Source organism: Rhipicephalus microplus, chromosome 7 (genome assembly GCF_043290135.1).
Source record: "Rhipicephalus microplus isolate Deutch F79 chromosome 7, USDA_Rmic, whole genome shotgun sequence".
Classification (NCBI taxonomy): domain Eukaryota; kingdom Metazoa; phylum Arthropoda; class Arachnida; order Ixodida; family Ixodidae; genus Rhipicephalus; species Rhipicephalus microplus.
The window spans coordinates 38082295-38107321 of NC_134706.1; the positions used below are offsets into that span (position 1 = coordinate 38082295).

The 25027-nt window shown below is 45.5% G+C and overlaps 1 protein-coding gene across 4 annotated transcripts in view; it reads left to right on the forward strand.

Moving 5' to 3' along the window:
• Positions 1–25027, forward strand: part of LOC119180381 (DNA-dependent protein kinase catalytic subunit) — a 231258-nt gene that overhangs the window by 201074 nt on the left and 5157 nt on the right. For 3 of the 4 annotated variants that reach the window (XM_075869063.1, XM_075869065.1, XM_037431570.2), the window contains 14 exons: positions 1579–1739; positions 2334–2456; positions 4423–4511; positions 5544–5631; positions 6302–6457; positions 7234–7302; positions 12211–12343; positions 12464–12531; positions 14205–14425; positions 15422–15508; positions 17337–17471; positions 18132–18333; positions 18977–19165; positions 22011–22053. In XM_075869063.1, the coding sequence (XP_075725178.1) occupies positions 1579–1739; positions 2334–2456; positions 4423–4511; positions 5544–5631; positions 6302–6457; positions 7234–7302; positions 12211–12343; positions 12464–12531; positions 14205–14425; positions 15422–15508; positions 17337–17471; positions 18132–18333; positions 18977–19165; positions 22011–22053 (1764 nt within the window). Of the gene's footprint in view, positions 1–1578; positions 1740–2333; positions 2457–4422; positions 4512–5543; positions 5632–6301; positions 6458–7233; positions 7303–12210; positions 12344–12463; positions 12532–14204; positions 14426–15421; positions 15509–17336; positions 17472–18131; positions 18334–18976; positions 19166–22010; positions 22054–25027 lie in introns of those variants that run through there. The other variant, XM_075869064.1, reaches the window with a different exon arrangement.

Consider the following 25027-nt stretch of genomic DNA (forward strand, 5'->3'; position numbering starts at 1 on the left):
TGGGAGCTCCGGCTGAGAGTCCAAATTCTTATCTTTGGAGAAACGCTATTGCTTTGTTTTGCATCTTTTGTACATTTGGTTTTGTTTGGTTATGCAACATGTCATGGTCACTTTGGGCCAACTATACTGCTGGGAGCAATGAAAACCAGATAGTTTTATTTAACCCCATTTGATTTAACTATTGTGGATACCTATGCGTTCAAATCATCGGGAGTTTTCTCTCATAGGAATATGCAGGGCTTTGCCTAGACCAGGGTATCAACTTCAATTAACTGAGTTCAGATTAATGTTCCTTTACAGTACTTTTTTTAATTGCTTGAATCATAAGAAGAAAAAAAATATAACTAAATCACAAGATGAGGCACTTCAGAAAGTGCCAAGATGAGTAAAGTGCAGCAGCTGTTTGCCTGTACAACTTAAGAAATAGTCTTGCCCATGTTTTCAGCTATGTTCTTCCACGGTGGCATCAGTAACTGTCCAAATTGTGACTTTAGTCTAAAAGACATGCTTATTGGTGCCGGCTTGTGTGCATCTGCCTCTGAGATGCAAATACAGCTTCCTAAAGTTCTGCCGAAGTATAGCCCGTTAGTCCATCTTGCTGAAATAAGCATTCCTGTACATTTCACGAGATAAATTGGAGGAATTCAGAAACTGGACTTTGTTGCTCATAACAGACAATTCAATATCCTTTATGTATGCCTGATGCAATCATTTGACGCTCTGCATTCAGTTTTGTTCGTATGTGGCCTTCATGCTGCTAAACGATATACCATCGCCCCCTTCTTATGAATGACTGCACTTGCAACACGCAAGTCTAACCATGAATAACCTGCAACAGCTTCATATAGTGTACCCTATTTTTTTAATGAATAATTAGTCAGATCAGTCTATGCAGATGAGCTGGATGTTTTAATAATAAACTTTATAATGTTATGATCACAAAAGCAGCGCTCAGGCACGGGCACATGCTAGGCTATCAAAGTGAAGAAAGACTAGGTCAGACAAAGAACAGCCGGCCCAGCGTACGGGCGTTGTCTTTTTGTCTCAATTGTTACAATCAGTGTGGTGCTAATGTTCTCGACCGTGAGGGCGGAGTATGCGGTGGCCCCGGAACTCACAATGGCACCATGGCACCTGCCAATGTGCAGCCGTGGTAAGCACAGCTTGAGGATGGCGTCCATGGCCTCCTTGGCACCTGCTCACATGCCACCACTGTGACTGTTCGGGGACAGCGTCTAAGCCTCCTCGACAACTTCGCAGCACTGCATCCATACCTAATGAAGACAAGGGACGCTGTTCACGTGTCCTTGGCCTTGTATCTCGCCACCATGAGTTCTGGGACCGCTGTGTACTCTGCTCTCACGATCGAGGACATCACCACCGCACTGATTGTAACGATTCAAAGAGACAAGGCCCGTACACTGGGCCGGCTGTTCTTCGTCTGACCTCGTCCCTTTCTTCACTTCTCTAACCTAGCATGCGCCTGTGCCCGAGCGCTGCTTTTGTCATTACAATGAGAAGATCATTCAAAGGTAAACAAATGTTACAAAGGTTTTCTGTGCTCGCTGCGGACACTAGGTGAGCCTTGCCTGAAGCGGTTCGACGAGTGCCCGCAAATTCTGGTGGACGCCTTGCTGAGCGCCATGCGTCTGGGTCACAGCCAAGCAGCCGACATGTTTCCTCAACTCTTGCTGCTCCTACAGAACTATCCGTCCTGTGGGAAGGCCTTCGCTGCTCAGGCAAGTACGGCATGCCTGAACTATGCGGACTCTGTTCAATTCCGGCCGCATTTCGATGGAGGTGAAGTTGCAGCTCATTTAATGTGTGATGTCCATTCACGTTAAACACCCCCAGGTGGTCAAAATTTTCGGAGCCCTCTACTACGGCGTCTCTCATACATTGTCACGGGTATAGAAAAGTACCTCTAGCATGGGCGCCGAAATGACACCACATGGATGAAAACGACGACGTTGTTGTTGTAGGGCTGATTCATAGCTGTCTTGTTGTCCCGCCATCCTGTGCACTGTGTGTGCACTGTGTGCAGCATTTACCTGACCAGCGTTAACGTAATAAATACTTCTCGAAACAATATGATGGTTTTGGAACTTAGAACCCCTGATATTATTATTATTCTATTCCAAGATTACCGCGTTTGTCGCAAGAAGACGCGCCATAAGGAAATGTGGGTGGCGACGTTTTATTATTATTATTATTATTATTATTATTATTATTATGAAGACTCAGTCAGCTGCTGTTGACCTCATAGTAGTTCTTACTAAAAGAAAAAGTCCATTCTTACAGTTTTTCTTTCACACGCTCTTCCTTCCGTCCAGTGTTCCAAGGTGCCCTGCTGGATGTTCCTACGTTGGATCAGCCAGATTCTCGCCCTCCTCGACAAAGAAGTGGGACCGTTCCTCTTTGACATTGTTGACAGCGTGGCACGTCACTACCCCAATGTAAGCCAGCATTGTGCGTGTAGTTGAACACAACTCTAGAAGTCCGCAGCATTTCCTCCTCAAAGGTGGACACATGCAAGCCTGCGAGAGCGGACGCACACCCCAGACAGACCTCAAGAGCTTAACGGCTGCTGACTCCACTTTGCCAAGTCATGGCAAACACTGCCGAGTCATGAGCGGGTCTGTTTGTTTACTCGTAAATGTGATTGGCTGCCGCGCTTCTGTTTTTCGAGTGGGGCCTCTCCAAGCTTCTTAAAGAGTCTCTGCCGCATTTTTTCGAATACTTTACAGTCAAACCTAAGAGATAAATGTGTATAAATGTGTATAAGATAAATGTGTATAAGATAAATGTGTATAAGAGATAAATGTGTATAAGAGACGCAAGTGTCCCTATAGTAAAATACAGGTTGATAATAAAATGCATACGAGGTACCCTACCTAAAAGAGACATCTCATATAAGAGACAAGAATTGCTGCCTATAGCATGCCTCTTATAAAGGGGTTTAACTTTGTTGGCTCACGAATTGACTGCCTAAAAAAAAACCCTGCTCCTTTCGCACCAGCAAGCACGCTGACAGCTAGGCAGTGGGGAGGATGACAAGTGGTCAAGAAGCTACATTTTTCCGTCAGTGCACGTCATGACCTTTGGCACTTGTTTTCAAATGCGAGGTTTTCTTTCAGCACGATTGTGAGCAAGCATGTAGGCACCTGGCTGTGGTGACTATTCAGCTGATGATGCTCAAATCAGCCAATGGCCATGAACTTTTTGTTTATGGTGCATTAATTTTTGTTAATGGCATCGTTTGTCAGGACGAAAGCGAGCAGTTCATTGCACACTCTGAGAATTGATTATAAACTCCGGGCTGCATGCTGCGCAATAATGTTTGGCATGCATGCTCTCGGGAGCCTCAGCTGCGGATCGGCGGTGTTCTCTGACCGCGCTGAAAGAGTGTTGCACATCCCCGGTAACATTGCGTGTTTAACCATAACTTGGTGCATAGGCAGTGTCAGGTATGTTTTGGCTTCTGCCAACACCTTGTCGGGGTGCTTTTGGAGGCCTACTAGAGCTTTTTATATTACATAGATATGCCCAATCTACAAAATGTCGCATGTTCATCATTCTTGCAAACCTTTGCAACATCATTTTAAGATGTCTGTGCAATCGCTTTAACCACAGAGTTTCCTAAAGTTAGCTAGAGGGGACACTGGTGCTGCGATCGTTCAGCGACCGTGGGAATTATGGCTATGACATGGATTTGCTTAGTCTTCGTGCTTGCGGGCGACGAACCGCACTTGTGGCTTTGTTTTATTGCTGTGTTCTGTTTTTTGTTTCGAAGGAAAGAACAAGCCGTTTTTCACTTCGCGACCCAATTCGATGTGGTAAGCCTAAAAGATTAAGGTGATGCAGCGTAACTGCCATACATTTGCCAATTGTCGTTTCGTGGCAAAGCATCTTCAAGTCACACGAAGCGAGCGTAAAGTACAAAGACTAGGCATATTCATGGCACACCCACAATTCCCATGCTCGGTGAAGCGTTATGCGTTGCAGCTTCCATAGACACTAACGCCAGGGTTCCCTCTAGTGTATACATGGGAAACTCTACGGCTTTAACAACATATGGGGTAGTGAAGATGGTTGTATGCTGTAAATGTTCCGCGAACAGTAGTTAAACATATGTTACAACATCACACTGACTGCACGACTGTTGTGTAAAGTAGACAAACATGCAATGTCAAGTAGAATCGACCAGAGGCTACTCGAGGTCAGTATAGCACATGAGGTAAATTTGTCATTTCTCTCGTATAACTTGCAGGTATTAGATAGGCTCGCACTATTAAGTTAAAATTTCAGAAAATGCTTTGCTGTAGTGTTCACATCTCTCTGTCTTGCGAGACTTCACATTGGTTGAACCGTATTCATCAAACCGTTTTGGCAATGCATACCTTATTTTGTTTATATTGCCAGGCCCTGATCTATCCTTTCCGTGTGAGCTCCAGCGCTTACACGTTCGAGTGCCCAAAGACAAAGAAAGCCTGTCAGAACTTTGTTGGCCGGTAAGTTTCCACGTGCGTTAGAGCCAGTTGCTAGACGTTGTGAGCATTAGACCATTGCAGGATAGCGGCCATTGCCCTGTGTACATTAAATAGAGGTACTCTGTGGTGCTTGTATATGTATGTCGCTCAAAGACTTACAAGATTATCAACCTAAGCCAAGAGGGAGACTCTTCATTAGAAAAAAACTGATTTTTGCCTATGCCTGTATACCACAGGCATACTACTTTGTGTAGGTATGGGGAATGTGGTTGAAAGGTTCCACATGAGAGGGAAGAAAATAATACTAAATAGAAAGCACATAGTAAACAAACGTGAAATCCGCGAGTGAACCTGGCATAACAATATTTACAACTCTAATGTCAGTTTTATTGAGGCTTCTTTATGGGACATAGTCAATCGTTGAAGCTTTCCAACGGGGCCAATATTTCACATAATTTCAGCAGTGACACTGTAAAACCCGTCACTGTTTTGAGGGGCCTGGCACAGGGCCTAATACACTGTGTAACATAAACCGATTGCGACAGATCGTGTCCACTTTTCATTGTCTCTCGTCCTGGTACGCGGGGCATACAAGCAATATGCGCTCCACTAGTCTCTCATCACACACCTCTTCAGGCATGCAAGCCTCGATGTCGTTGAACGATCTCTGAAGCTGCTCGCTTCAGCCACTAGGGAGGTGGATTTCCGATAAGTTCAAACTATACAAAGGCTTAATGTACCGCTTATTGGCAGCTGAGGACGTGAGAGTGTAATGAGCGCTTTTGCACTGAAGCAAGGTGCCCGAGGGCAGTTGTTTTTCGCTGTGCCGTTTCTTAACATATGTTAAGGTCACGCATGTTAAGTTCTCCTTTTAAAGTACACAAATTAAAGCTATAAACAATACATGAGGTAAGCAGCACGAATGTGCAGTTGTGCTTCTTTGCGCAGGTGATCAGTTCTGAATTTCCTTGCGTATTCTAGAGCTGTTTGAGAACTTGTTCTTCTTTTACTTTGTAGATCGAGCTTTGTTGCTGTTTTTTTTTTTTTTCTCAGCCTGCAACAAGCCATGGATAAAGTTCCGCTTGTCAATGACTTCATCAAGGCTTTGGAACTGCTCCAGTTTCCGGAGATTGCATTCAAGGTAAGAACATCCCCCCTACACACACAAGGACGAATGTAATATAATTTTTGCAGCTCTAGATACAGGTGCGGCATTGAGCTGATGGGGGCATGGTGTCAGTGGGGAAGTAAAAATAGTCAAGCGTGTCCGTTGGTGCGAGAGTTTGCTAAGAGAGTTCTATTCACCTGGTCGATGCATCCGTTCATATTGTAACGTAGCACTGGGCTCCTATGCTACAGGTCGTGTGTGCGCACATCCTATAGAAGACTTCTTTATTTTACTGCTTAGATTTTTTACTTTGTGTAATTAGTTTTTTTATTGTGTCTTGTATAATATTTGTTTTGTTTTTTACTGTTCTTGGTCTTCATCACAGAGTGCTGCTATTGTGAATATGTGCTCTTCACTCGTGATCAAGTTCATAGTGTCAAAACATTAAGAGACAATGCATATGAAATGACTAAGGCCATGCGGGGTGTAGATGACAATGATTGAAAATTATTTAAAGAAAAAAGAGGCAACGCTGTGACGGAGTTAGAGGGCTAGCAAAAATAGAGCTTGGAAGTGACCACGTACCACGTATCAAATGATTGTGTGATGACGCAACCACATACCAAGTCACTAAACAGGTCATTGTCACAACGTGCTCTGTGCACCGATTGTTTCTCGTTGCTTTTGCACGTACGTATTGCAGGACTGGTACGAGTCTGTGAAGGACGCCCTGAACGAAAAGCAAGGCCCCGCATCGATCAAGGAGCTGTTTAAGAAGATTGTCTCGCAGCTCCTGGTGTGCAGCCGTGATTCCTCAAGACGTTCCTCGTGGAGTCGTGTCTATCAGCGCTTTTCCGAGGTGCGTTCCAACGTCCTGGCAGTTTTGTCTGATCAGGAAAGCTGCGTGTCCAGTTTCACCAAGTGGCAAATGAAAACATTGTTCATTTCTTTAATATGCATGCCTAGGGCAGCTGTTTATTTGGTCTGCTCGTTTTTGAGCCCCTTGTGGTCATCACCGTCATCTTCCTCAAACCGTAGAATTTTTACGTGCCAGAACCATGATAACGCTGTGAAGCTCACCTCCATGGTGAGAAATTGTGGACTGGTTTTGACCAGCTGGGGTTCCTTAATGTGCACCTTAATCAAAGTATCTGCGTGTTTCTGCACGACACCCTTATCCGAATGTTACCACCACAATTGAGAATCAAACCCGCGCTTCCACGCTGAACAGTACCGCCATAATCATTAATTCATCACATCTGGCAAAAAATGTTCAGCTAGTTTAGAGCTAGTGAATCAAACTTTGATGCAACAAATATGGATGTAACGAATTACCGGTTATAGTGAAATAAAGGAACAGTCTTGCCATCAATACAGTGTCGTGAAATTTCTTTTATAATGAATAATTTGACATTAAGATGCGATTTTCTTGTGAGATGTGCTTCGTCATTATGAGCCTTGGCTGTATAATGAATGCTTTGACTAGCAACATTTTGTTAAATTCGATTGACATGCGAAAGTAGTAACAAAAGGCTATGAACACTCTGCAGTGCAGGTGATCTCTTGGAACATCTCATTCATTTCTTTTTTTTCTTTTTTTTAACACTCTGGCCTTTTTTTCTTTTTTTTTCACAGAATATGAAAGAAAAGGTGATAGCTGCCTTTGGTACTCAAGGCGAGAAACTCGCTGCCATGACACCAAAGGTAGGCTCCCACGTTTCTGTATGGCCTTTGGGTAGCAGGCTAGAAACCCGCTTTCTAGGCCAATGTCTCCTCCTCCTTCTCATTAAACATCTTTTTCTTCTTTGGGTAGCCTTGGTTACTGTCACCAACTGGAGATAACACTGTGCTTTTGGACAGACATCTTGTACTAAAAAAATTCCAAGCCTGCTCAGCACATGCCGCACAGTCACGCAAAAGCTATAAAAGTGGCCTTTCTAGAGACCGCTGTAAACTCTCTTGGGCTGACTACTGCGAGTACAGTTGGAAAGTACCAACTTTGCGATAAATTGGCGGTTTCCAACCTTTCGAGGTGGAGGACCAAGTTCGCACGAAGCCGACCTAGCGGAGGCCAGACGACAAACCGGGGAGGGGGGGGGGGGGGCGAAAGAGTGTTTTACTCAAGGGAAAAATAAAATTCGACAAGAGACAATAGTATACCAATTGGAATAAAATTCATTGCACGGTTGTCACAACGTCACAATTAACAAACATAGGTTGCAAGTAGAAACCCAATTTGGTGTCAAAACTGCCATGTCAGTTTTCAAATAGGAAGTCGCAAGAGAATAGGGGGAGAGGAGGGTTTATATTATACCTGGGGCTGCATAAAACTGGCCTGGAAGTTATGGGTTGCCAACCACTGCCATAAATCACCGTAATTTTTGCTAAGTGGGAGGTACCCGCAATACCGTTGTTCCTAATTCTATGAGAAACAAGGTGCCATCACATATCTGTGAGGCATTATTATACACTTTGTTGATGCTGTGGCTGAAGGTGATGAAAAATATTGGCTGAGCTTCTTTTAATGGGGGGGAATTTAATGACTTGCTCGTCGCACAATCAGCATTTTGTGATGCCTGGTTATCATTCTAGTCTTATTACATCTGCAAACGGGCAGCGCTGCTGGGCTTCTCACAGCTGCACGTACTTCACCTTCTGCCATGTACTTTTACAAGGAACAAAACTTGGCATCAAATACTAAGTGCACGTGTATGATTTTCTTCCCTCCGGTTCGAAAAACAGATGCTCAGTCCACACAAGGGCGTCGTCAAAGTGTGCACTTGCATCAACCTTTTGGTATGTACCATCGAAGCGCGTTCAAGCTACTCAAAGCGCACGTCTCCAAACTAAGTGCTCTCGTGGATTGAGCATCCGTCAACAAACACAGTGTCAGCGTATCTACCATCACTAGGTGCAATGAGTGGACTCCAGTAGCTTAGACAGGTTGTTCTGCCAGATGGAAATCCTGTTCCTGTCCAGCCATATGTAGCCTCACACCTCGACCTTCGACAGTATGTGGTGGCAGGCATCGACCCCAGGCAAGACCAAGATACCCTGCGTAGAGATCTCTTTTGCCCTCAGCATGCCATTGTTTCCACATCCCACATGGAAAAGAGTCGTTATAGTGAAAGGGAAAGGTCGTTATAGGGAAAGGTCGTTATAGTGAAAGCCCAGAAATTAACCATAAATACTGATTTTCCACCGACCAAAACAACTTACCTTTAAAACGGTGGGTCCTTGAACTCGTTTTTTACGAGAAAAAACGAATGCACAAGTGCACGCTAAAAAATGCGCGTTTACTTTTTTAATTTTTTTTTTTTTTTTTTTTTTTTTTTTTTTTTTTTTTTTTTGACGTGCGCGGCACAAGCTTTGCAGCACGAAGCCCTCCAGCTCATTCACATTTCTGTGATGTGATCTACTTTCTTGTTTAGCAAAAATTGCTTCCGCTTTTTTGTCGCAAGCAGAGATGAACTCGGTAGCACTGCAGCGCAAGCACCCACTTGCTCTGCGGACGCGAATCACGGAAAAGAGATGAAGACGGTTGACAAGGCCTCCTGGAGCACATATAGAAGTGACAAAGATAACAAAAACCCGAACTGTCACGGCTGTCATTGCCTCTTCCGAAGAAAAGAAAGAGCTAAAGAAAATTCCTCGTGTTTCGTTTTCTGCTCCCTCACTGTCTCAAGTTTTCCGCCCCCATACTTCCTACTCCGCAACTCCCACTCTGCCACCGACCGCGCCCTCCCGTGTTTTCCTCTCGCTCTCGCCTCGGCGCTTGTAAACCTGCGGCGTCGACATTTCAACAAAAAAAAAACAAGAAAAGAAAGTCGTCTTTTCGTTGTTTTTTGTCTCCGCACCGTCGCATGTTCCGAGAAACAAGGCGTTTGTTCTCTGTGTCGTCTTCTTGCGCATCGCTCCGATGGTCGCTACTGATTTCAGAACATGAGTTCGCTGTACTGAGGCGTTGTTAATATAATGTGGAACTCAATTAGTGCTCGTTGTTCTGAAAAGTTTGGCAATCTGAAGTACGTAGTAGTGAAATAATTTTACATTGAAACTATTAGCAGTCGGCGCAGGATTTTTTAAAAGTTTATTAATCCGAAAAGTTCATTAATGTGTGGTTCGTTCTACCAAGATTTCACTGTACTTGGCTTGTCATTGTTCATGGTTCCTTGATTTATGGCGGCGTGCTCTGCCTTTGACCATTCAGGCCTGCTGTCATGTTCTGCCGTGGATGCTATAGAAAAGAACGCATAAAAGCACCCTGCTCCAACACGCAACCGGAGGCTGAGATGAACGCAGTAGCCGGTTCCAATTTTCGTTGCGGACTTTACATGTGTGATGACACTATGTAACGCCACCTCAGTGTATGACTGAACGAAACGCCACGCGAGAGCTTCAACAGTAAAGTCATCAAGGCCACGCCAGCGTTCTTCAACTGAACAGTTGTTTGAAAATCTTGGCGGACTTAGAAACGGATGACTTCATCCCCGAGGCTACATCTTCCACTCAAAAAGAAGTTATGTAGTACTGTGGTCAAAAAACTATCTTTCCGATGAGACCACCTTGCTATGATTTGGGCGCTCTATGAGCTTCACCTGGAGCACTGTTGATGTGTATAGTGAAAACCAGCCTCTATCTACCTGTATACGTATCTCTGCATTCCGTTGGGCAAACTGTCGAAATACATATAGGGTTCTTATAGGGTCCTATAAAAACATAGGACCGATATTGTGTCCTTTTTCAAAAGCGTTTCTAGCACTGGCGTGGCTCTATAGTAGAATATTCAACTGCCGCCCATAGGGCCGAAGTTCAAACCATGTTCTCACCCATATACTTTTTTTTCGCTTTGTGCAATAGCTGCTCCGTACGACGATAGTGACGGACAGCTACACCACCGAAATCGGCTTTAGTTGTCCCTCAGAACAGCTTTCGCTGTAAAATTACTTCCGGGCCCCCATTTCTTCTGGCTTTACTAAATTTAGCGCAACGAGTTCTTGACGTTCATATCAATGTAAAATCCAAAAGGGATCACGGAATAGTTTAATATCATTTTCATAATTCAGTGCAAATGGTCAAAGTTAAGCCTGATTAGAATAAAAAAGAGTTCAGCTAGTTTGGAAGCATTAATCCAAAAATGCAGCGTGATTATGAAATTATGATGATTAATGACATGTAGTATCCTGACTACCTTCTTGTGTCCGTGTGCCCCGCCGCGGTGGTCTAGTGGCTAAGGTACTCGGCTACTGACCCGCAGGGCGCGGGTTCGAATCCCGGCTGCGGCGGCTGCATTTCCGATGGAGGCGGAAATGTTGTAGGCCCGTGTGCTCAGATTTGGGTGCACGTTAAAGAACCCCAGGTGGTCTAAATTTCCGGAGCCCTCCACTACGGCGTCTCTCATAATCATATAGTGGTTTTGGGACGTTAAACCCCACATATCAATCAATCAATCTTGTGTCCGTGTTTGCATGCCTTGTCTTTTAGAATGAATCACCCACTTCACTGCACAACATCTGTCATTGATTTTATTAGTAAACTCTACCACCACCCAAGGCTGTTTTGAAGCGATGTTTGTTAAAAGAAATCTGTCATACTGGAGTACAAATAAGGGCCTTGCTGTCGAAGGCTCTCGGGTTTCGTGGCAAGTACCTTGCTCATTTTTCTTTGGTGGCCCGTGATTTCTTACAGATTCGACATTTTCTTTCATGGCATTTGTGGAAAAAGGCCATTTCATCATTGCAGGTGTGTTCAACGACACCAGAAGAGATCAAAGTGTTGTTAGGTGTTGGGAAGTAGTGTTCGAGTTGGGGAGAAATTTTTATATATGCCCCAGTACAGTGCTTAAGTTAAAACTCTTGCACAATCTTTTTAAGAGAATATTGCAACTGTTTGTTGTAGCCAGTAATTCAATACATCCATATTGGACTGTACCGTACTGCAAAAAGTCACGCTCGCTAGCACTGCAAGACAAGCTTGCATTCCTGTAACAGTTTCGTCACAAATGTCACTACTTATTAAGTGGTGGCTAGTGCATCTCGATCCACAACTATCCAATAAAAATGTATTTTACGTGCCTCTGTCATTGCACACCCTTGCTAGTTGTGTCGTCAGGCTTCCGATGCCACTGATTCAGGGACGTTAACACACCACGCTGTGTGTGCAGTAACGCCCGTCTGAAGTCATAAGTCAAAGTAACACCACCGTTGTGAGGTCACTGCTAGTTTTTGTGCCCCGTAGCAGTGCACAGGCGCATTTAAACTCCATTTCCTATGAAGCTGGTTGAGATGAAGCCTTTTTTTTTTTCTTTTAGGTAGATAGGGAAGTCACATTTTTGTAGCAGAATAGCTGAATCATTCGAAGCGTGTCTGAAATAGTTGCGTGTGCATGCATCTTTAGGGGACCGGTGATAAGGAGTGATTCAGCATTACATAGTGCATTCAATGCTCAAAGGATGCTGTGAACAGCAGATTCTTCTGCATGTCCACATAATTAAAATTCTTTTGTCTTCAGTGGCATGTTTATGCAGTGATATGTAACCCGACTTTGTTTAAGGTGGCTGTCTGCATTGCTCACTGTTTTTTGCTTTGTTTGATACCTCTCTTGTCGCTTCAGAAATTTCAAGAGCAGTATAACAGGCTCATGAGTGGCTACAAGCCCAGCGAAGCTCCTAAAGCACTCAAGGACATCTCCCCATGGCTCAGCCACTTCAGCTCGCTCGATCAGGAGCACAGCCTTGAAATCCCAGGTTTGTGTGGCAAAAGGCCTATTGTCCTTACTTACAAAGTAGTAGAGACTAGCATTTTAGTACCTGGGCCTAGTGACTGACTAGCGTTATAGAATATTTTTAACTCCAACTCTTCTTCAGGCCAGTATACAGGCAAGGGTAGGCCGATGCCGGAGTACCATGTCAAGATCTTTGGTTTCGACGAAAGTGTAAGTGTCTAGCTCTCATTGCTTGTTTGTTTGTTTTTTATTTGTTCACTTGACTTTGTATTGCATTGTGTTGCTATTTGCTGCTAATTATTGTACGTACATGTCTTAACCACTATAAAACTATTCTTATACCTTTTAGCATCATTTAACTGGCATTTGCTTAATTACTTATGTTATGCATTAGGTGCTTATATTTAAGTATTTAAATTGTGCTAGTATGTTTTTCCCATAAGTTGCTACAGTCTTTCGTTTATTTACTTCCAATGTGCCGATTTATATTAGCACATTGTTTTAACCTTACTTGCCATTCATGTCGTTCTACATTTTTGTACGTTTGTTAATGGGAGATTTTTTCTGACAGTTCTTGCATTGGGACCTTTTCCTCACTTATGCGAATTTTGTAATCAGAGAAATAGTAACACCTTAGAAGCCCTTTGCAGGCTTTTGTGTACACAACTTGTTTTTGTTTGTTGTGTTGACTAGTAGCTAATAAAGAGCTAAGTACATTGAAATTGGAATGGATTGAACATCCTGCTTTATAAATGCATCTGCATTGAACTTCATTTTTGCAGCTTGCTATAGGCAATGTGCTCGGAGCCATGTCAAGTTTTAGCAGTGCTTGGCTATGCTGCATAATAATTGCTGTGTTGTAAACTGTGCCAAAAACTACAAAAACTGGGAACCTGAAGAAAAAGTTTTTTTTAGTTTTCCCCCGTGATCACCCTTCAGAAACCGGCCAGAACACTGCATTAGTGTACGCTGCATAGAGCGCTCAGTTATCTTATGAGCATGTTTACGGAGTACGTGCTGTAGCTAGTTCGCTGTGAATTCACTTTTCACACAAGTTAACTGCTATTTTCACAGTGCTGACAAAACCAAGTGACAGCCGACGAAGTGATCCCGAGTCTGCTGGCTACAATTCGTTGGCAGAAAGCCATCGACGATGCTGTTGTTTTAACAGTGAAGCTTTTCTCAGTCGAGGTTTTCATGTTGGGCGTCGTGGTAGCGCTCATCATGGTGGCCTTGTGTTGTGGCGATAGCGAGCCTTGGTAGAAAGGGAAGGGCTTCATGCACTCCAAGAGGCGTAGACAAGGGCGGAGGATGTTGAAAGCTTGCTGCGAGAGGCAAGAGGGAGGGCCGGGGATGTCAAGAGGGGATCCTTCAAGACACACAGCAAGATGGGGTGATGAGTTACGGTGGTGCGTAAAGGAGCATTTATGCAAGCCAGTGGTGACTGAAGTTGGCAATGCCAGGTTCATAGCGTTATGTTGATGGGAAAATAAAGCGTACCAGACTCCCACACGCGCACTGCGCTGCATTGCCTTGACACAGGCATTTGAGCTCGCCCGGCATCCCTCCACCACTAAAAAAGACGCAGACGTGGTGAAGTCTGGTGCACTTGTCATGGACAGTGGTCACATTAGTTGCACCTCACGTCGAACTAGAGTGTTGGTCAATTGCCCCACAACGGTGTGAAGAAAACGTGAACATCTTTAGCAAAGTTCACATGTGAAAGTGTTGCCTCCAGTGACACACCGTGTTCACGAGTTTTTCATCTTTTAAACAATTTGTGTATTTTAGTGTTTTGTATTGTTTAGGCTACTTGACATCGATGCACAGTCACCGCTACCACAGACTGGTGAGAATACTTTTCCTTCACGCGGCAACTGCAGATCAGGGTGCTGCAGTCCAAGCAGCGTCCCTGCCGCATCACCATCCGAGGGGACGACGAGAAGGAGTACCGGTTTTTGGTGAAGACCGGCGAGGACCTCAGGCAGGACGACCGCATCGAGCAGATCTTCACGGTCATGAACGACCTGCTTCGCAAGGACCCCGTGTGCCGTAGCAGGCACCTGCAGCTCGTCACTTACAGCGTTGTTCCGCTGACGCACAGGTACGACGTGACATGGAGTCCATGCATTACTCCTTCAGTCGACGCCAATCGTGTTTGCTAGTAGCAGTTCTAACAAAGTGAAATTGGTTCAACTGAAGACCAACGCAAAGGCAAGGCAGGCAAAGACTTGTGTGTCTTTGTCTGAAAAAAAAATAATAAAAGCTTACCATTGTCCTAGTTATGTACAGTGTGCAGATTAATCACTCCCATTCATGCTGATTGTGTGTGCACTCTAACCTCATTTTCTGTGGGGTCTCGAAATTTGCGAGCACGCCATGTTCTTGGAGTGAACGGACACAGCAGACATGGTCAGAACAAACCAAACAACACATATTTATTTAACTACTTTTTAAAACAATATCGTCAGCCAAATAATTATAAGATCAATTGTGATCAACACCCTAAGACATCCTTACACAATATTAAACAACACTCAACAACATGACAAACAATGCAGTGTCACCAACGACTGACTCACCACAAGGGCCCCTAGCAGACGGCACGTGGTGCCGTGCACTGGGGTTTCCCTGCAAGAGACAAGCGTTCACGCCAAACGCCACCAGAGAAAAAGCCTCGCTTCGTTCTTCTGCGCTGCCACCCAGGCTTGCCACCAGGTGTCTACGCCGGCGCTGCCGATCTAACAACCATGATGATTATGACAGTGGTGGTGATTACAAATGCTCTTGAGCACAACGCCACCTATTGCTCGATAGTTGTGCACCTGAAATGCGGCTTATGCGCGAAACACGTATGCCACGCGGCGCAAACAACTTTACATGGGTATCAGCCCCCTCATTTATCACAAAGTTGCACCTTACACAAAAATTAGGTTCATTATATCCGAAAATGCGTCATAAAGATTTATTTTTTTTGCAAGACTATTTTTTATTTACTTTGTTATAGCTGACATTTCGTTATATCCGGGTCTGTTATATCAAGGTTTGAGTGTAAAGACATTAAGTCATAGTACGTTTGGTTGCATTGACTGTGTTGCAGGGTTGGACTAATCCAGTGGCTAGACGACACCATGGTGATGGAAGAGTTCCTCAGGCAAGGGCTCACAACTGAAGAACAGGATGACATGTAAGCATGCCCTTCCCTTGTCCTCGTCAAATGCAGGTTCTTACAGTGACCAGAATAATTATTCTTACTACCTCAAAATGATATTTCACTTTAACGTTGAACTTGCTTTCTTTTGCGCTTCATGAAAGGTTTTTTTTCTGTCTTTTTTCTGTGATTTTAATAATAAATTTACTCAAGATCCTCAGCATGCCTGCTTACAGCATGCTTGTATGCTGAGAAATTACCATTTTCATCATTCTGTTCAAAAGTGGTGGTACCATCTGGCGGTCCCATGAACTCTGAGCCATGCCATGGTTTCGATGCCATGGGCTCTCAGATCAGTACGCGTGTTAGATCTGCAACTGTGCTGTGGCCTCGGCGATTGAGGTGAAGGCAACTTTGTGCCACACCACCCAGTTCTAAGGGTTCGCTCTTTTGCAGGCCCTCCCCCTCTTCTGCACCAGATTCGACAGTCACCACATGTCTTTAGTGACACTTGCGCCACCAAACATAGGAATTCATGTAGATTTTTCACTGATCACTGACATATCTGTTGTGCCTCCCCCCTCCCCCCAAACAAATACACTGCTCAGCTGTGATATCTACAAATCTCAACTGAGTTACGGGACACCTGAGAAAGCAACAAAGCTGTGCTCGTTCCTTTCATGTTTTTTGTGATTCGAGGTGTTTTCGTGTCGTGTGTTTTGTTATGATTCGTAAGGTTGCTGCTTCTGTTTTACTGCGGCTCTTGCGTGTTTCGCCGTGGTCGACTTCGTCTCCTTTGCACTTCGTTCCCTTCGACCTAGCTGTTGACAGCTTCCCTCTGCGTGCTGCCTCCCTTGCGCTTCCTGCTCTTGAAGCTCAGTGTTTGCTGCTTGACAATGGCTCTGCTGTGCGGAGTCCATAGCCCTGCCCCAGCACGCTGGTCTTGTGACTTGCGTGGCACACGTGCTCTAATACCTTCGTCTCCGCTACTCTCCTGAGTACGTGATCTGGCTGCGCTCCTGAGTGACGCTGGAAGGCAATCACCCTTTGCTGTTCACTGTTAAAAATCTGACCAGTAGCCGTCTTGTTTGCCTCTGCTTAAACATGAGTGACGTAGTATTGGCATACAGGTATTGGTAGGAAGCTTACTCATAGAACTGAGATTGCTTGGAAACAGCATTGCACGTTTGCCACACCACCCACTCCCCTCCGAAATCTTTATACTCCTTTCATGCGACCTTCAGGTCATATGTAACGTACAAATAATTTTTCAATTGCACTTTTCAATTGACTTGCATTTAGGAAGGCCCTTGCTTGGCTCCAGTAGAATTCAATCTGACATTCTTGCTGTGTTTTATATTATCACACAACTTTATTGAAAGCAGGTCGAGAAAGCTTCAAACTTTCAGCAAAGGAGAGGCAGCAGTCAGAACAGATTGGCTGTCCGCAGTGGCATGCAGGCAAATAACAATCATCTCAGATGCTCTTGATAATAATTCTTAGCGAGTAAGTGAGGTTATGGTATTTCTGTAGCTTATGGTTTGGAACTAGGCTCTGTGCAGGGCTAGGCTTGGTGCATTGCCAACATGCATTAAGGTATCCAAGGCTTATAGTCACAATAAGTTTCTACATTAGAACTACTATATGTACTCCAGCCAGTCATGGCGTCGGATGAGCTACAAGCAAATGCATTCAACGAGTGCCCGAAAACAGTTACAACCGACGAATATATTCATCGATTGGGTCTTATAACTTAGTGCTCATGTCATCTCGGTTATCTTCTAGCGCTCTGCCTCTAAAGCTACTTGTCACGTTGTTATTTTTGTCGAATATTCAGCTTTAATCCCTTCTCTTCCAACACCAGAAATAAAGTCCCAGGCAGCTACAAGCTTCACAGCGTGGACGATTACATGAAGGCCTACGAGACGCAGTCCTGTTCGAAGGCTGCTACGTCTCGCTACTTAAGCTGCCTGCGGCCAGCAAGCAAGCTGGCTCTACGGTGAGCCTGACGGTTTTTGTTATGAAATCCAGTGTCTCTAATCACACAAAGAATGGCATGTCTTTGCGTCGTAGGCACCCAATTTGAGCTAATTGTTTTGGAGGGGGCTTAAGGCTCCCACAACAGTCTAAATCACATTGATCTGAAAGTGAACATGGCAGCCAGTCATGCCACAACAGTTGTAAAGTCTGCGCGCCAGCGAGTTGCATGAGAAAAGCACTGATCTCAAAATATTTTGGGGTGAAAATGGGCAGTCAACTTTAATCGGTATGAACATCGCTTGCCACAAGTCACTGCTTGGTAAACATTTGAAAATGATCAATCACTAGTGTTTATGAGTAATTAAAGTGAAGTAATGACAGTATTTGTGGTTCCGTGAAAAAGCCCCATTTTAACACACCCCCCCCCCCCCCCCCCTCCCGTATCACAAATTACAAGCTGCTCACTTCAGTCAGGCTTGTCCCACCTTTTATAGGCGACGTAAAGAAGAATGACAGTCTATTCAGAGGTGGTCTTTCCTTACTTTGTGCACAACCAGTAAATGCTGGGCTGTGCGAAAGGGTTGGTAATGGTGCATTTGCTGAAGAACTGCCACATCTAAAAATTTTAGCAGTACTTATTTTGTTCCTTTTTTCTTTTATTGTCGCACAATTTTTTTAGGAAAGCCCTGCTCAGCCTTAGTTCGTGCCCAGAAGCCTTCTTTGCCCTGCGCTCCCGTTTTGTCAGTTCGCACGCTACCATTAGCATTGCTCATTGGGTGCTGGGCATCGGGGATCGCCACCTCGGCAACTTCCTGGTCGGCACCAAGACGGGGCTCGAGATCGGCATCGACTTTGGCTATGCCTTCGGTGTTGCGACGCAGGTGAGACAGACTAGCTATTTTAATGCGAATGCTTGTTTCGCCGTGTTACTTTGTAGGTACTACTGTATTTGTGAAGTGAGCAGTCTGGAAAGCTTGGCCACCACCTTTCACCAGAAGGCAAAGCTGATAAAATGTACTGTTTTGTTTGCCGGTGGGGTAACAGTAGTAAGGTTCATGAACATACAAGTAATTTTTCAATGGACTGCTTGGAAAGATGTTTACTTTCACATCACTTTTTCAAGTGGTTATGACTAATAGTTCTTTTCTCCTTATCAGTCAGATCGTACTTCAATGTGTGATGGTAAGCACATTAAAGCACAACATGATATACGTTACCCTTTTAGAGTGGTATCAAACTGTGCACACATTTTGTGCGACTGTAGTTGACTTGCTTAAGATTCACTGGTGGGATGCTAATCATTGGTCAGTTGCAACATGCATGGGAAACGCACAGAGACAAAAATAGCACTGGTAGTTCACTCTTGCTAATTACCATCGCGGCCGTATCTTGTACCATTACAGCTCGCTCTAGTCAACCAACTCAGCTGTTTCCAATTTACGTTTTGACCCATATGCGGGTAGTACACCTTGCGCTCGCTAACAAGCTCGGTTGATTTGTTTTTTAACCCGTTGCCCAATCCAGTTCCTACCCGTGCCCGAGCTGATGCCCTTCCGGCTGACCCCCATGTACATGGCACTTGTTGAACCCTTCGAGAAGGGAGGTACCATGGCCTGCTCCATGCACTACACCCTACAAGCCCTGCGCAGTGGGTCTCAGTCCCTGCTCGACATGATGGACGTCTTCGTGCAAGAGCCCACCATCGACTGGCTGGTAGGGTCGCAGCCTTTCTGCCGTGCTCAGTTGGTGTGATGTCGCGCTTTGGAATTCGCATTTTAATGTTGCATTTTAATGCACCTTGCATGTGGGGCATGTATATATATTTTTAGAGAGCAGCTCTTCAGCGCCTGTGCTTGCGTTGAGCAACACATGACATCGCCATCGCAAGTATGCACAACAAGAATTGGTAAAGCCCCACTGCTGTGTATAGCAGGTGCACGTTAAATGAAAACAAAAATCCATGAATATAGAGAGAGAGAGAGAGAGAGAGAGAGACAAAAAACAGAGGGAAAGTAAAAAAGCAAAAAAAAGAAGTAATGGGAATAAAGACACAAAAGTATACATAGCGAGAGCGAAACTTTCATAAGAAACAAATATATATATATATATATATATATATATATATATATATATATATATATATATATATATATATATATATATATATATATATATATATATATATGTGACGTTACGATGAATGGGCGATGTGGCCTGGCTCATACGCCATGTTTTATTCCATTCTGCTCTTCTTCCTTCTCTGCTTCTACCAACCATCGCTTCATACCCCACATGATTCCCCCTCCCCCCGAAAGATGGCACCGTTTATAACCTACAAAAATTTTGAAGAAGCCAATAAACAGACAATGTCCAAATTCGCAGTATCACGTCCCGACGGAGTTCCACAGTATCTTTAAGTCTTCAAGCCCGAGGGAGCAGTCCGGTGAACTCTATAACAACTCTGGTGGGCGAGGCTGACTGTTGCGTTCCGGACAGAGCGGGATACACGTGGATACTGACAGTACTGCTAGAACTCTTGTTCGGGCTGACCAAGGTTGGAACGCCTTGTTGCATCGGCAGCTCGGATGTCGTCGGGGTTGTATTTTTCGCCGTGAATGGTGCAATCCTGATGCTTCTTGCTTGCGTGCTTTTCAACAGACTGTGATGGAGTGCCTGAGTGCTTGCGGTTTGCAAGCAGTGCTTCCGCGTCTTTCTCGGCACTTTCTGTGGTGTTGCAGTCGGCGGAATAGCAGGCGCTGGGAGCGTTTTTGGCGACTTTTCTTTGTCCGAAAGTGTCTGACATCTTGTTGATTTGGAGATCCTATTTTTCGATGTTCTTCAACAGGTGAACGTGTTCCCATTGAATTTGGCGTTCGCCGATGCCCTCGTTGCAGTCTCTCTCGTTGTTTTATGAGTTTGTGAACTTCGTTTTGCTTGCTTTGCTGGTGCTGCTCAGGAGATGGCTGTAGTGGCGCCCCTTCTGGAATCGGGCATTCATTTCCTTCGAGGTTTGACGCGTCCTGTAGACAGCTGATGCATGGTGAGCTGGTGTCTTGCTTATCGGGCATAGTTGGTAATGTGCCATCATTATGCTCTTCAAAGACTTCGGTAAGGTGTTCCAGTATGGACGCTTCGGACAGACAGCTGCGTGCGAGGTTTGGTGTATGTATTACTTCTGCATTTTTTCGGTTCTTGAAGCTGTAAGCACTGTATGGGGATACCACAGGTGACGTGGCATTACTAGGTTTTAACTGCAGATTTTGGCAAGTCTGTGGTGCCGCAGAAACGACACGAAGCTCTTCAGGGGCTTCTTCGCAGTTCACTGCGAGTGGTTCTTGCGCCTGGTAGTTTGCGACGTTTGATGCGTCTGAGCCTTCTGCTTTGCTTCGACTGTCCAGTGTGTGCACACGACGTGGCCTGGCTCATACGCCATGTTTTATTCCATTCTGCTCTTCTTCCTTCTCTGCTTCTACCAACCATCGCTTCATACCTCACATATATATATATATATATTAGCAAAAATCAGACCTAGCTTTAAAAAAAAAGAAAAAAACATAGCAAAAAATAAACAGGAATAAAAAGTAAATAAAGAGAAACAAAGCAGGAGAGATAAAGAAAGCAATGTTGGCATGGTTCCAAGACAAAGCTGCACTCAGAATTCGTGGTAGGGTGCGTTGTAATATTCATCGAATTTTTTACGTTGTCGAGCAAACGAATTCCGGGGTTCTGAGACAACCAATCTCTTGTGGCACAAAGTCGCAAGGAAACCCACGTGGATTTCTCAGAAAAAAAAAAGCTACCACTGAAGACTAAAAATTTAGTTGTCAATTGTCGGTGGCTGTTAATTGCCACTTTCATAACCCTTCCACCACCTCACGGGATTCGGCTGAGTTCGTTTGCAAGATTCTGTGTCCATGTGCTTCAGTGGTTCACTTATTCGCCCTCGCGCTTGCAATCGCTGGCATCCTAGTTAGCTCAACTGGTAGAGCGATATTTTTGTTTGACGTAACTATAAACTTTCCTACGCATTAACATTGCAACATGGTCATGTTCGAAAATAATTCGGTAGAAAGAATAATTTTATTTACCCAAGTTAAGTATAGCCAGGTTCGACTGTATATGATAGCTTTTTAAAGTATTTCGATCTGTTGTATCAAAGTCTGATAGTATTATTTGTAGTTAGGGCTTTTTCTAGCTCCCACTCGTAAAAGAAGCAAGCACGTAATTGTCATGTTGCTGAAAACACTCCAGTTTTACAATCGTATATCTTTTCTTGATTTATACTTTGATAAAATTTAATAGCATGATCGAAGAGTTGTAAAGTCAAGTGTGGATAACTAATATCATCGTAAAAAAAATCTTATGGTCTTTGTGTCATTTGCATAAAATTATGTAGTACTGCTTTAAGAGCCGGCACCTGACCAATAAGGCCCTCTCCCTCCCACCTCCCCCCAATCTTGGTTATGAGGTCTCTGCTTCTCAGTTTGCTAAATAAACAAAAAAATTGAAAAGTTTCGAACTTAAATTGCTCTTCTTTTTCTCATGCTTCATATTCCAGAGGTTTGCGAAAAGGCAGAGTCAGCTGGACAAAGAACGCAAAGGCAAGTTCGAAACTTAATCGCAGCCTGCTGATTGTTCTTGACTCCAGAGTCCTGATTTCCCAGCCCTGTTAGATAATTTTCTGCATTCAAAACGAACACCAAAGAAGAAATCTTGGGTGTATATTACCGTTAACCCATTTAGGTCACAGCTTTGTTCCTCATATTGCCCTCTCGTGCATCTGTGCTTCCTGTTGCCATTGTCATCTTTATGCGATTCCTTCATAGTCAGCTTTGTCCTCGCTCTATGCGCAAGTACCAACTGTCCGCCAGTTTTTCATAAACTTTCGAATTTGGGCTGATTTGTGTTCATGCATTTGCTGACTTTGTAATTCGGGCAGTTGTCAATTTCTCCTTGAGCCAATTTTATTAGCCACTAAAAAATTAAAGGCTGAGTGAAGTCTTTAAAGTTATCACGCACGACGATACACTTCACGACAGGCAACCACGCTCACACAACCCTTTATTTCTCCTGCCATACTCCGACCGCACCCGTCCCGACTTCGACCGCCCCGTCCCCTTCTCCCTCTTTCCGTGCGCCCCCTCACTGTTCACGTGACAATCGCGCACGCCACCTCGTTCCTCCACTGTCAACCACGCACAGCCTCAGAGACCCCTTCACTGTTCACGTGACACTCGCGCACGCCACCTTGTTCCTCCACCGTCAACCACGCACAGCCTCAGAGATTCACACCCAGCCTACCGGCACTCCCTCTTATTCCTCACAACTCTCCCCCCCCTCGAATCGTGAATTCGGGGCGGAAGGGAGAAGCAGTGGTTCATGGTACAGTACCAACTGATCAGCATGGGCAATGGTTCGACGACGCCTCGTAACTGGGTCACCCAGGATGAAGTCATTTTCACCAACCTGCCTGACCACACGATAAGGTCCACCTCGCCGTGGTGCCAACTTGGCCGAAACACCTTTGGCTGCATTACTCAAGGTATGAGTGTCCAAGAGCACGAGGTCACCCTCTCTGATGGTTGTTGACTGCCGATGACGGTCATAAGTTGACCTCTGGGTCTGCCAGGCAGCTGCTTGATGCTTCTTGGTGTACTTCAGGGCTTCTCCAAGGCACTGCTGGAGTTCTGCAACAAGGGCATGGTGCGCTGCCTCTGGAGGTTCCGTGTCCTCCTTGTCCCCTGCAGGTTCCCACGGAGTGCGCAACTCTCGACCATAGCAAAGCAATGCCGGAGTATATCCGGTGACTACGCTCTCTGCAGTACGCATGGCAAGGCTGATCTCGGGTATATGACGGTCCCAGTCTTTGTGGTTAGTGCAGTAGGCTCGTAGACATTGCTTAATTGTGCCATTATGACGCTCCACCATCTGTCCAGCCGGCCGGTAAGGCACAGTATGCCGATCTCTGATTCCCCAGTGTTTCAGGAGGTTGCGCCATAATGTGCTGACAAAGGGCTTCCCATTGTCACTGGTGATTGCCACTGGTGTCCCATGGCGGCAGAAGACCTGAAGCATGCACTCAAGTACTTTTGCACTGGTGGCTGCTCGTAGAGGGAATAGCTCTGGGAATTTAGTAAACTTGTCAATGACTACGAGCAAGTATTTGTGGCCACGAGGTGTAGGCGGCAAGGGTCCAATAATGTCAACGCTAAGCTCCTCCATCGGTGCTGTTGCCCACTGACTGCTCATCAGGCCTTCAGGCTTTTTGCGCCTGGGTTTTGTGCGCTGACATATAGCACAGCCCTGCACATACCTTGATATGTCCGCCCGCATGCCCAGCCAGACGAATCGTGCTGCTACACGTCTCAAGGTTTTGAAAAATCCAGCGTGGGCCGCAGTGGGATGGTCATGCGCCATTTTCAATGCCAGGTGCCGGAGGTGAGAGGGCAGCCATGGTACCTTCTTGTTGCCTCTTTGCTGAACAAGCAGGCCACTTGGCTCTAGTTCTGTTGTTTCCGCCAGATCATGGAGAAGGCGATGATCAGGGTCTGAATTTGGAAGCATAACCCCCTGGACCACAGTTTTCAGTTTTGACAGACGACTGTCACGAGCCTGCTCTTGTACGAGTTGCGCGGTGTCACTTAAGGCAGTCATATCATCTTCCAAGGCAACTGCCACTTGCTCAAATGTAATTTTCCCTTCAGGTTCTTGTGCAGCAATAGGAAGCAGTTTCTCGTGCAAGCTGTCGCTGGGACGGTCCTCACATTGAAGGGGGGCTCTACTCAGGGCATCTGCAGGTATATTTGCCAGCCCCCGTCTGTGCCTGATTCGGCAGTTGAAACCCTGCAACCGGAGGACCCAGCGTTTGACCCTGGGCGAAGCTTGGTCGGTTGGGGGTGGCGGTGGTTTGTACTGGAATCGCCTCCAATACCGCTCCATGAGGCCGTCAGCGGCCCTTGCCAGCTCCGCGAGAGTTGCAAACTGCTTGCCCTCCACCAAATCCTGGAGCTGCGGGTGCATCTGCCGCAACACACGGTCGACTTTTTCTGTGTCCGACACTTCGCCGCCGATCCTGTCATAGAATTCCGCGATCGTGTAGATAAATTCTTTTAAATTTTCTTCGGGGTGCTGAGTGCGGAGCTCCAACTCCTGCCTCAGGCGCCGCTTCGCATCAATAGACGAAAATTCCGCAACGAACGCCGCCTTGAAGTCATCCCAGGATGCAAATGATTTGACGAAGCGCAGCCACAACTTCGCGCTCCCCTCCAGCGCAGCGGGCACGATATGCGTGAGCCTCTTGTCGGCGGCGACACCAGTCACCAAGCAAAAGGTCTCGAGGCGGTCCAGGAATTCTTCGGGTGACTGCGCATCGCCGAATCCAGCGAACCGCGGGGGCTGACTTCCCGAGGCCCGGGGAGCGCAGTCAATCGCCGGCTGGATCGCCGCCGCCGCCGCTGCTGTCATGGCGCCTGCAGGCATGGGCTCGGCCGTCATAAGCCTTTGTCTGACGGCAGCCGCGATTTGCTCGCGCTGTATGGCGGATCCGTTTGTTTGTCCCAGCAAGTGCTGCAGCAG